This window comes from Triturus cristatus, chromosome 10 (assembly GCF_964204655.1).
Source record: "Triturus cristatus chromosome 10, aTriCri1.1, whole genome shotgun sequence".
In the NCBI taxonomy this organism is placed as follows: domain Eukaryota; kingdom Metazoa; phylum Chordata; class Amphibia; order Caudata; family Salamandridae; genus Triturus; species Triturus cristatus.
Window position 1 is genome coordinate 890,704,473 of NC_140593.1, and position 12,396 is coordinate 890,716,868.

The following is a 12,396-nucleotide window of genomic DNA, read 5'->3' on the forward strand; positions in this document are numbered from 1 at the left end:
AGAGCCCCGGCTAGAGGTCACTGCCAGAGCATGCACCAGCCGCCAGGGAGAGGGAGAGCGCTTCTCCTGCCTCAGCTCTCCTCTCCCGTCCCTCAGTAGCAAAGAGCGACCGGCCACACCATGAAAGAGCTCACATGCGCTGAACAGCACAAGAAGCGAATCACCCGTGCTTTTGGTCTTGAGGCTGCAGAGATGATGAGGGAAGCACCCTCAAGCAATTTACATGGTCTCCTGGGAGATCAAAGAAAGGAGGACAGCTCGCCACCGCAAGACCCAGCAGAGGTCCCTCCTCCTACAAATATTTTGAATCCCTGGGATTCTCAACAGGAGGCCAACACACCCAAGGCACAGTCAAAGTGGCGGTTCCTTCTGGCATACTGCAGTCCACGCAGTGTTCCAGCTCCCAAGTAAGCTCACATGGCAGAGCTGGTCCCAGGCAGGCCAGCTCACTGGACCCTCCAGCAGAGGGGGAGCCCTTCGTGGCAGTTCGTCCTGGCACCCAGTAGTCTTCAAGGATGCACCAACAGCACACTTTGACCTTGACCTTAACCTCGGTCACAGGCCTGCACTCTCCCCAGCAGCTCCACTCGCTCCGTCGCCACCGCTGAGCCCCCAGCCTGGGGGTTCGAGGCTGATCTCTGCCCGCCTGCCGCATCGCGGTAATTGTATTCAATACTTGATGACCTCTGATTGTCTGTTTCTCTCTTCCCATTTTTGTGCATTGTTGTGTTTTATTTCTCCTGCATCGCGGTAATTGTATTCAATACTTGGTGAACTCTGATTGTCTGTTTCTCTTTTCCCATTTTTGTGCAATGTTGTGTTCTATTTTTTTCCACTCCCTACTAATTTTCGGCGCTTTCACTGTTACCCTGCCCCTCTCACTCCCATCACGTTCCCTTCTCCCTGGTTCCTGCCGCTGCTGACCCGCAACCCCTCCCCCCTGCCCTCGCCCGTTTCGTGCCTCCCAGCTGAGCGTCTCTCCGATCCCCTACATGATGCAGACTGCTGCGCAGTCGCGTGCCAAAGGCAAGCCTGTCTGCGCCCGTCCACGACCCAACCGCGGCCAGCGCCAGGAACCCTAGTTCTCCTAGGCCCCTCTACTACGACTCTGCCACCATCCACTCACTCAATCCCGGAAGACGAACTGACTGCGAAAGATCATTGCCAAACACCACCCACAGGCAGTTCTCATGCAGACCCTGCCGTAGATCCTTCACCGTCGACAAAGCCCCCACTACCCCCGAAGGCCTGCCCGATGCACGTACCTCCTCAACGTATGCTCCCTGCACCTACACACCATAGAGATCTGGGACCTGATCGACACCATCTCACCCGATGTCGATGGAAACTTGGACCAACACCACCTCCGACCCCAACATCGCCACCGCCATCCCCAACGGCTACAAGATCCAGAAAAAGGACCGCCCCCATCGCCCAGGAGGAGGACTCCCCATTGCACACAAGACCCCCCCACTGACTCTCCACCTGCAGCACAAGTGACCCCACTCCAATACAGAACAACTCCACTTCCAGATCCAGACCTGCCCCAGGACCACTGTACGCGGCACCCTCATCTACAGACCGCCAGGACCCTGCACCCAGTCCACGACCACCATCGCCGAGCTCGCCGCACCCCACGCCATCACTTCCACAGACTACATTCTACTTGGAGACCTTAACTTCATTCTCGACAACCGCAACAACCTCGACTCCAACACTCTCCTCGATAACCTCGCCAACCTCGGACTGAAGCAGCTGGTCAACACGCCCACTCACAGAGCCGGACACACCCTCGACCCCATCTTCGCAGGAGTAACAAACATCAGTTTCAGCCACACCACCCAGCCCCACTGGACGGACCACCACTGTGCCCATTTCACCTTCAACACCACCACGGCACTCAAGCCCGCCTCACGCCCGCCACAAAGGAACTGGAGCAAGGTCACAGAGGAACACCTCAACAGCACCCTCCTCCAAGACCCCCTCAATGCCACGACTGACACCAACTCCGCAGCCAAAGGATTTCACCGCTGGATCTCCTGCTGTGCCGACAAGCTCGCACCACTCCGCCACCCCACCAAACAGTGCCCTCTGAAGGCCGCCTGGGTTACCAGAGAACTCCAAGAAGCCAGGCACTCCTGCAGATGCCTAGAGAAAACCTAGCGAAAGCAGAAAACCGCGGAAGAACAGAATAACCACAGGAGCGCCCTGAAGGATTACCACCAGCGCATAAGAGTCACCAAATGGACCTTCATAAGAGAAAAAGTCCAGACCAATGCGACAAACGCCAAGGAACTTTTCAACGTCATACAGCAGTTCACCAAACCCCACAGCGAAGCCACGGACGTCACACCCTCCCAGGAACTCTGCGACAAGCTCAGCTCCTACTTCCATCTGCAGATTCCGGCCCTCTACGACATTTTCAGCGAACAGACGCCGGACACCACTCCCCGCTCCGCCACCGCAGACAAGTCAATCGTCACGACCTGGAATCCCGCCACCATCGATCACTTCACCACCACCATGAAGAAAATCCACTCAGGGGCCCCAACGGAACCCTGCTCACCGCACATATTCCACAGGGCCACCACCACCATCGCACCTGAACTAGGACGGACCATCAACACATCCTTCAGATCCGGCATCTTCCCAGACAACTGGAAGCGGGCAGAGGTTAAACCCCTCCTCAAGAAGCCAACGGCCGACCCAACAGACCTGTAAAACTACCTACCCATCTCTCTCCTCCCCTTTGCGGGCATAGTCTCTGAGAGACTCATAAACACCCAGCTGACTGCCTTCATCGAAGAAAACTCCATCCTGGATGCCTCACAATCTGGATTCCGCAGCAACCACAGCACCGAGACCGCCCTCCTCGCCGCCACGGACGAGATCCGGATACTACTCGACCAGGGACACACTGCGGCCCTCATCTTCCTAGACCTCTCCAGAGCCTTCTACACCATCTCTCATCACATGCTTGCAGCCAGGCTTCACGACGCAGGGATACAAGGAGCTGCCCTCGACTGGATCCATTCCTTCCTCTCCAGCAGAACCCAGAGGGTCAGACTCCCTCACTTCCTCTCCGAATCCACTGACATCAACTGCGGAGTACCCCAAGGATCATCGCTCAGCCCGACGCTCTTCACCATCTCCATGGCCCCCCCTTGCCGCCATCGTCAGACAGCATGGGGTCAGCATTGTATCCTACACCGACGACACCCAGCTCATCCTCTCGCTCACGAAGAACCCTCGAAGACTCCAGACTCTGCTTCCATGAAGGAATGAAGGACGTCACAGCTTGGATGAAAGACAGCTGCTTGAAGCTCAACTCAGAGAAAACCGAGGTCCTCATCCTCGGCCCCTGCCCCTCCGCCTGGGACAACACCTGGTGGCCCTCCACCCTCGTGAAGCCACCCACCCCTACAGACCATGCACGAAACCTCGGCATCATCCTCGACTCCTCCCTCTCCATGAACCGCCAGATCAACGGCGTCGCTTCCACCAGTTTCAACTGCCTGTTGATCCTCCACAAGACCTTCAAATGGATCCTCCTCCCGATTGCAGAAGCACCGTCACCCACGCGCTCATCACCAGCGGATTGGACTACGGCAACACCCTATACGCCGGAATAAACAGAACTCTTCTACACAAACTCCAAACCATCCAGAACGTCGCAACCAGACTCGTCCTTGGAACACCACGTCACAAGCACATGACACAACACCTACAAGACGTCCACTGGCTCCCCGTCGAGAAGAGGGTCAGCTTCAAGCTCCTCATCCACACCTACAAATCCCTCAACAACATCGGACCCAAATACCTCAAAAAGAGCGAGTCTTCTTCCACGTACCCAAGAGGAACGTCCGCTCCGCCGACCTCACCCTGGCAGAGGTCCCTCGCATCCGCAGACACAGAGCAGGTGGGAGAGCTTTCTTCTACATCGCAGCCAAGACCTGGAACGAGCTCCCTGTGAACATCAGACGCTCCCCGAAGCTGCACACCTTCAGGAAGGACCTCAAGTCCTGGCTCTTCGACTGATCTGGAGCTGCCCCCACAGCGCCTTGAAACCCTCATGGGTGTGTAGCGCGCTCTATAAACCCCCTGATTGATTGATTGATTGATTGATTGATGGCGTAACAGCCCCAATATTTATACCACATTTGTCTTTGTTCCCAGGGCTCTGCTCCCGGTCCAGACCAGCTCTGGGGGGCACTCCAACATTTGTTTACAGTGCACAACAGTCCCCATTGACAGAGTAGGTTCTGGAACCCAGAAACACCACAGGGGGGCGGAGCCAGCATTGTAAGAGGCAGGCACAGACCTCTTCAGGGTCACAGACTACTCCTCTTACTACTCCAAATGCAGATCAGGCCCATTCAGCTTAGCGCTGACTCACACAGCCCCTCTGGAGCCACTGCACCTCCCCAGTCCCTGTCACTCCAGAGCCAGACATGCAATAAACATCAGGCAGGCACAAAGACACATAGCACACAGAAATGCCCACTTCTAAAAGTGGCAATTTTAGAATAGTGATGATAAATAAGCGCATACCATTACGCAACATTTATTACCACTATTCCAAGCATACCAAACTTGATCCCGCTACTCCTCTCAGATCATAAATTACCCCTGTAACACTTATCAGGGAATCCCCAATGCATTCCTAAGAGAGGACAGCCTCACAGTAGAGAGAAACCAAAATGTCTGTTTGTCACTACCAGGACATGCCACACAGTTAAGTCACATGTCCTACCTTTTACCTACAGCGCACCCTGCCCATAGGGCTATCTAGGGCCTACCTTAGGGGTGAATGATATGTAGTAAAAGGGGAGTCACAGACGTGGCACCCACTTTATGGGCCACGTCACAGCAGCAATAAACTGTGCGTGCAGGCCCTGCAATGGCAGAGGCCTGAGACAGGTGTGAAAGGCTACTTCGGTGGGTGGAGCAATCAGCGCTGCAAGCCCACCAGAAGCATTTAGTTTACTGGCCCTGGGTATCTTGGATACCGCATTACAAGGGACTGATAGATAAAATTAAATATGCCAAACAGGTGTAGGTCAATCTTACCACGTTTTTCCATAGAGTACTTGACAGCAGTGATAAAGTGCCCAGAGTCCTAAAACCACCAAAACCATGTCAGAAAAAGATTAGGAGGAAGGCAAAAATTTCAGGGATGACCCTACAAAAAGGGCCAAGTCCAACAGACTCCAACATATGTTACCTCCACAGCCCTTCATCAGAAGAACTTAGTCTTGACATTTTTGGTGTGCTTGTCCTTCATGCCCATGCAAAACTGCCCTATGCATCTCTTAACCAACCAAGCAGCCTTTCTAGTGGCCTTCACATTAGTCTGCAGGGTTAGCGAACTGCAAGTACCCTTCATACACCATTTATCTCAGACAAACTGGTTCTGAAAACACGTTTTACTTTCCTGCCGAAAGTGTTGACATTCTTCTGCATCAGCCAGTCAACCATATTGCCGACCTTCTTTGCTCCACCTCATACTTCCAAAGAGGAGGAGAGACTCCATTTCCTGGACCCAAAAAGAGCATTGTTGTTCTACATAGATTATACTAAAGAACACCAGTTAGACAATCAACTCTATTAGATTCTCTGGAGGAAAGAAAAGGAAAGCTGTGCAGAAACGGATGATCTCCAGATGGATTGTACTCAGCATAAAGATCTGTTATTCTCTGGCCAAAAAGCAACCACCTGAGGGCTTGCATGTTCATTCCACCAGAGCTAAGGCTACGATCAACTGAGTTAGCGCACAGAGTCCCTGTCCTGGACATCTGTCAGGGATTCCCTGCACTTATTTACCAAACTCTACTGCTTGGACAGTCAGGTCTGTCATGATGGGCATTTTGCCCATTCGGTACTCCAGGACTTCTTAGTCTGAATTTGTTTGCAGACCCACCTCCAGGGAGGTATTGCTCGGGGATCGATTTTAAGGTAAGGCATCTGGGGCTTGAGGACTCTATCAGGTGAACAACGTCTTCTCTGGTAGAGACTCTGTCTGGATGCAGATTCCTTACCAAGCCTCTCATCCACTGTTTATGTGAACAGATGTTCCCAACTAGTAGGACACCTGTAGGCCCATAGTGTCTGAACACTGGTGCATTAGCATTCTGTTGTGGCTCCGTGCTTCTGACAAGGAAATATCATGAATAGTATCTGATGTCAGCACGCTCGGGTGGCGCCTATATAGGCACCGCCCACGTCACATCCGGCGCCTATGATGCAGACCATGCCAATGCAGAGTAGATCGAAGCCACCTTCTGGCACGCAGCAGCACTGCTTGGATATTTCTAGATTCAGTCTGATGCCTAAGGAATATTCTACGGTAAGGAATCTGGACTAGATACAGCCTATACCACATAAGGCGTTACTGAAGATAAGTAACTTGTTCTTCATGGGGGCTTGTTTATTTGATGGTATCTTTAATAAATTTGCCGTTTAGTTCCAATATTTTCTATGCTGTGATCTCTTCGATAATACACAAGCTAAATTCACATACTCGTGAAGGCAATTTGGAGAGAGTTGGGACTAGCAAGGTATTATGAAGTTCAGAATATTGTTAGGTAATCCCCTTTGCTAGATCTTATTATAGCTTTTAGATTGTGGAGACTGTGTTTCAGGTTTGGCAGCAGATAAGTATTTTATGTCACATTTGGATGATGTGTTGTCCACAAATATATTTGACCACCATCTTCCCTGGCAGATTAATATCCTGATTTAGAGTTAGATGGTATTAGAAAATTCTCCATTTTCTGACGAATGTGTAAAAACAAAAGGGGAATACACTGGGGCAGTTTTCTTTGTCATAGAAAAGTATCGTGGAAGAAATTCCTATGTTGTATTCTACTTCACATTTAGAATTTCCTCTTGAAATCAGACCATTTTTATTACCAGTGATGCTCTAAATGAGACTTTAAGGCAGATATTTATGAATTTTTCTGATGTGGGGCATCCGCTAAAAATTGGTGTTAGCCCGTGGCAATCTACCAATCCTGTGTTTCCCATCACCGTTACCATCTACCAATCATGTCTGGTATTCGCAAAGTGAGACCCAACATTTCCCAGTTGGTTCCAGTTTCTTCATTGATCAAGGAAGGGGTTTCCCCATAGAGTACTTAAATAAATTCTGAGATCAGGCTAGTATCCCAGTAGGGTAGGGGACATCACCTCACACCTATCATTTTGGTCAGAGGAGCTGTGGGACTGTCTGCGACCTTGGAGATGCCAGCCTTGTGGAAGAGGAGAAAGATCACTTGAGCTCCGCAGGGAAACTACTGCCAAGAAGGAGAAGCCCAGTCTCTGTGCCCAGGAGCATTGAGGCAGCCTCAGAAATTGGATTTGGCACTGAAGAATGTAACCAGTAGCTGGAAGAGCAACAACTGTTGTGATGAGCCGCCCCAGTGTTCTGCATCCATAAATGACCTAAAGTACTTGCAGTTAAGAGCGACAATCCCGTGAAGTATATTCAGCTTCAAGCAGCTGTGACCTACACTATCAGCTATGAATGACTGCTTTGAATCTCCCAGAAGATGTCACCGCCAAGTTCCAAAGTGACTGGTACTGACTCTGCTGATCCACGCGGTCTCTATTTAATGTGCCCACATGCCTGCAGAGTTCATAGGCACATCAAGGGCAGTCCTGTAAACTGTTGATCAGTGCGCAGATACGTTCAGAGAACCTGAAGATGGCAGTGCAACCCCTGCATCAAACTCAAGAACCCCAGACACGCTCTCATCGCATCCAAGAGTCAAAACCCAGGTTTATTTGGGAACTCAGACTGCTACCTCACACGTACAACTAAAATGGATTAGGAAAATGCCATAATTTTAAAGACTCCTTGCTGGGACATCTTAAGGACTTACCAGTGGGTCACACAACCATGGATCCACTGGTAAGTCCTTCTTGCACCCTCGGTTGTGGGCCTCCACTTGCACTTATAGTAACTTGATTAGGTTCTATATTGAAATCCACGCAGTGTGCGTAGAATGCTTTGCCTTCATTATTCCTGCTGTTAGTATTGTGTTTTGGATTGTTTTATATGACTTATTAATCATGAATAGACCTCTGGGTTGGACAGTCATTATTATTGTGTCTGTTGCCTAACTGTTAGGTTCTAGATCTCTGTCCCACACCACTTCCCTGAAAAGGTTTTTACTGATCGCCTTGCTACCACTGAGTGTCAAGTGCTGAAGGGATGTACTAGGTGATCAGTTTTCAGCACCATAATAGATCAGACCCCAGGACAACAGAGGTGTAAAAGACCCTAAATCCCCACAGTTGGGGACAAATGTTGCATATCACACGATCCCCATACAGCTTCTTTAATTTACTGAGAAGGAAAGTATACCATGTAACAAGGTTTGTAAAGGACACATGCCATCTATGGACATCTTGTCCCAAGGTGTGGCTAGTATCTGAACAGGAAGCAATTGAAGCATGAGAATCACACAAGTGTTGTTGGTAGGTCAAGGGGAGCACATTCACACAGTAAGCCCTTGGTTTTATGGCCATACCAATGTCTGAAACGATGGGGAAATAATACAGTTAGGGCATCTAACGTCCATAGCAACCCATTATACTTGACACTTTACCTTTAGAACAAGGCCAGCAGTAAAACGTTTCCATCATCTAAGCGACGGATAAGAACTGCCTAATAATATGCACTTTAACTTCTATGCAAATTCTCATCAAAAGATTTGCCCAAGTTTTGTCGAAAAGGGATGAATGGTCGCAAGTTAGCGGTGCTAGATTACCATCTGCATTAATCCTGTTGATAAGTTAATGCCAATCTACATGCTCAGCAATAGGAACACTGCACTTTCTAGAGATTTCGTTCTTCCATATTCTTATGTCTGGGATGAGCTATGGGATAAGAAATACTACGTTTTGTCTTTTAATCTTTTTTATACTGAACTTGTGTTCATATTAACACTGTACTGCACTTTAGTTTATGGTCTGTTTATTATATTGTCTATGTATTATGTTCCAAACAATTGTAATGAGTTTAATTAATCAAACAATACATTACTCAGAACTCATACCAATGTCTCCCTTTCAATCACTAAATAAGTTACCTCTGCTCTTCAAGCAAAAATCACTATACTTTCTCATCCATCCTCAAACTCTGTCAAGCAGGATTGGTGCAAGTATTTTCAGTGCCCTATGGAGCAAATACCATACTCTAAAAATGACTATTGTTGGGCCTTTATGCAGCCTAAGGCTGCCTACTTTTCCTGTCCTGTGGATGTATTGGCACTTTGAGGGTGGCTACAGCCTACTTGCACCGGTCAGTGCAGTTTGACCCCCTTACTGTACATGTCCCCCAATATTGATGTAGGACATATCTTCTTTAGGCCATCAAATTATACTTGACGCAGCTCTGCGCACTTGAAGGGCGCTCCTTTCTTCATCTGTCTCCTGCACTTTAGAGGAAACTTCTCAAGAAAATTAGAATCATTTTCTGCAATCCTTAAAAACGACCTCAGTGAAAAACAGAGACGTCATCATTGCATACCCGCTTCTTGCGTCTTGCTTACTCAATGCCCAAAGTAAATAGGGTTAGAACCCTAACGTGGCATTGTTTTTCTTTGGTAAAACCAGTTGCCTTTAACCTTTGTATTAGTATCAGCTTAGAAAAAATCGTTATGTTCATTCGTACCCCAAATTTCACCCTGAATAAATGCCATCTCCTAAAACAGCTCCGCTGCATGAGCTTTGAAATGCAGTAGTCGCTGATGATAAACAAAAATAAATCTACACATTTTCTGCACGGTATACATACAATAACGTAAAGTGATACAAATAAAATTACAGCGGTTTCATTCTGTGCTCAGACATCAGTGCAGAAAGGCTGGACAAGAGCCCAGCTATAACCTGCACATTGGTATGTTTATTTTTACAGATCAGCCTCCAACGTTATTTTACTGTCGAAACCCACAGTATTTCTTTCATGGGAAGAGCCAAAGACCAAAGATTTAACAGGGGTGGGGATGATGACGCTGTGACCATTCATGATACAGTGTAAGGACCTTGCATGTTGCCTTGGGGTTCCTTGGCCTACTTAGAAAGAAGGTTTTCAAAAGCTACCCAGGCCCCAGAATGTCTCATTGCCTTGCAGGATCCGCTTAATGTACAATAGGGGGTATGTTAGCCCATATACAATTTTAGAAAAAAAAAATTCAAAGAGGGACAGCGTCACTTTGGGGGAAGAGGGTGGGTGTGTGCAGAACATCAGCTTATATTTGCAAAGGTCATGAGTGGCTCGGTTATACTTGTCAGTGTCACATAGCCCCAGACTGCCAGCTTCACCCTGGCATCCTCAAATCATTCAATCTGTTTTCTGTTTCAGGTGAGAGCGGTGCTGGGAAGACCGAAGCTAGCAAATACATCATGCAGTACATCGCCGCCATTACAAACCCATCCCAAAGAGCAGAGGTGGAAAGGTGAGACTTGGGCGCTTGCTTTCATCCTAGGGCGGTATCCCTATATTTTAGAATTGATTACCTGTCACAAAAGGCCAAACTCACCTGTGGATTCTGAGGTCTATTGAGTGACATTGAGAGCAATGTAGTAATACTAGGTGAAAAACAACCTGGTGCAAATTATTTTTGCGCCAGGTGTCCAGTGCACCCATGGACAGCTCCATATCATACGATTAAAGTCAGCTTTGGTTTCACGGCGCCTTGGGCACCGCAGATTTAAGTCAGCGTAGATCTTACTTAGTTTAAACAGGCAGGTAGGTCATGGGGAGAAAACTGAAATGGATTAATTTGAACCTTGCTTTGTCCCATTCCAAATCAGTTAGCGGTTCCTCAAATCTTTGGCCCATCTTGGCCTGGGTTCAGCCTGATCACCACCCTTATCATTCAGGAATGTCCTATACGGTTCAGCCACCATCCTTCGCCCTTACACCATGTTAACATTGTCACCAGCATTTGAAAACTCTAAATTCCTAGTGACTATATATTCCCAGGGTCGTAGCTTGGTCAGTAAGATTGGGGGGGGGGAGGGGTGCGGGGGGAGGAAGTATGAGCTTCAGATTGTCCAACAATCACGTTGGCATATAATGTTAAAATACATTATACCACAAGCAGGGCACATGAGAGGCGCTTAAGGGGCACTGAAAAGAGAGAAGAATACAAATTTGTATGGGTACTAAGCGAAAGAAAACACAATATTTTGCAAAATAACCAACATTTTTCAAGACATTCAAAGCAAAGAGTGGGAAAGTGTGTGTGCGTTTTTGTCTGTGTTTATGTTTAAATTCCAGGTGAAATCCTACCGACACCTCACCATACCTGGCTAAAAGCATCTGTATTCAACTGTTTACGAGAAAATACATTTATTAGGAGGGTGTAACACCCCAAACACCCCCTGAAGCTACGCCCCTCTATATTCTATAGATCTACTCCATCCCTTTTTTCCCTTCTTGGTATCTCCCTTGACAGTTGATTTTAGAATGTTAAGGCAAAGCCTGAATAGAATGTTGGTGTGAGGTACTAAGTATTGTCAATTGGTGACTGAAGAGCAGAGTTAGGGGCACATATTCAATAAAGCTCTTATTTACTCACCTTCACTCGGCTGTTTAGGTCTCGCCTGACGTAGCGCATGCGCTGGTCTGGCGAGACTTATTGAGAGGGCTCCAAAAAGTGCTACCAGGCCAGCCTAGAGCTACAGTGCATGTGCGCGGGCGTTTTACCGCGATTACTTTCACTTTCGCGGCCGCACGGCCGCTTTGCATAGCCAATAGGTCTCGCTTTTGGGACCTTATAAGTATTTAGTTATGCAACTGTTGCATGGCTAAACACTTATAAGGTCCCAAAGGCGAGACCTATTGGCTATGCCAATGCTTGTTTGTCTTTGGCGACGAGGATGGGATCACGCTGTGCAGGGTACGGCCTATGCCTCAACCCCTGATGCCAAACTGTCTACCTAGAAATTCTTTCATCTGGTGTTGGAAAAGATGTTCTCGAGAAGTTACACAAGCTCGGTAGTCGCATGAGGAGTGTTATTCACCACAGCATATTCACTAGTCAAGTACTGAGTTTTTTGTGACTTCCGTCAACGTTGGCTGTAGCCGAAGAGTTCTGGTCTCGTAGCTGCGAGACAGGGAGAGAGTCCACCACCTGCTCAGTGTCCGTCACAGGAGTTCTATAAATCGTTTGGGTCCGCAGTGGACTGGAGCTGTGTGCACTGTTCAGCGTAGGTAGAGGGGAACAGTCTGTGGTGAGGACTGCTTGAGCTCAAGTCAAGGAAGCCCTGTTACTTTCTATCCAGAGAGGCAGACGCAGTTCGTCCATGCAATGCAGGCAGGTGACGTTTTCCACAGTGCCTCGGAAGGCGGACTTTAATGCAACACTGGTCAGAGCAGGTTGC

The 12,396-nt window shown here is 48.5% G+C and overlaps 1 protein-coding gene across 2 annotated transcripts in view; it reads left to right on the forward strand.

Moving 5' to 3' along the window:
- The window catches only part of LOC146796188 (unconventional myosin-Ig-like), a 1,225,789-nt gene that overhangs the window by 65,301 nt on the left and 1,148,092 nt on the right, over positions 1 to 12,396 (forward strand). For both annotated transcript variants that reach the window (XM_085628614.1, XM_085628615.1), the window contains exon 3: positions 10,370 to 10,463. In XM_085628614.1, the coding sequence (XP_085484740.1) occupies positions 10,370 to 10,463 (94 nt within the window). The remainder of the gene's footprint in view (positions 1 to 10,369; positions 10,464 to 12,396) is intronic.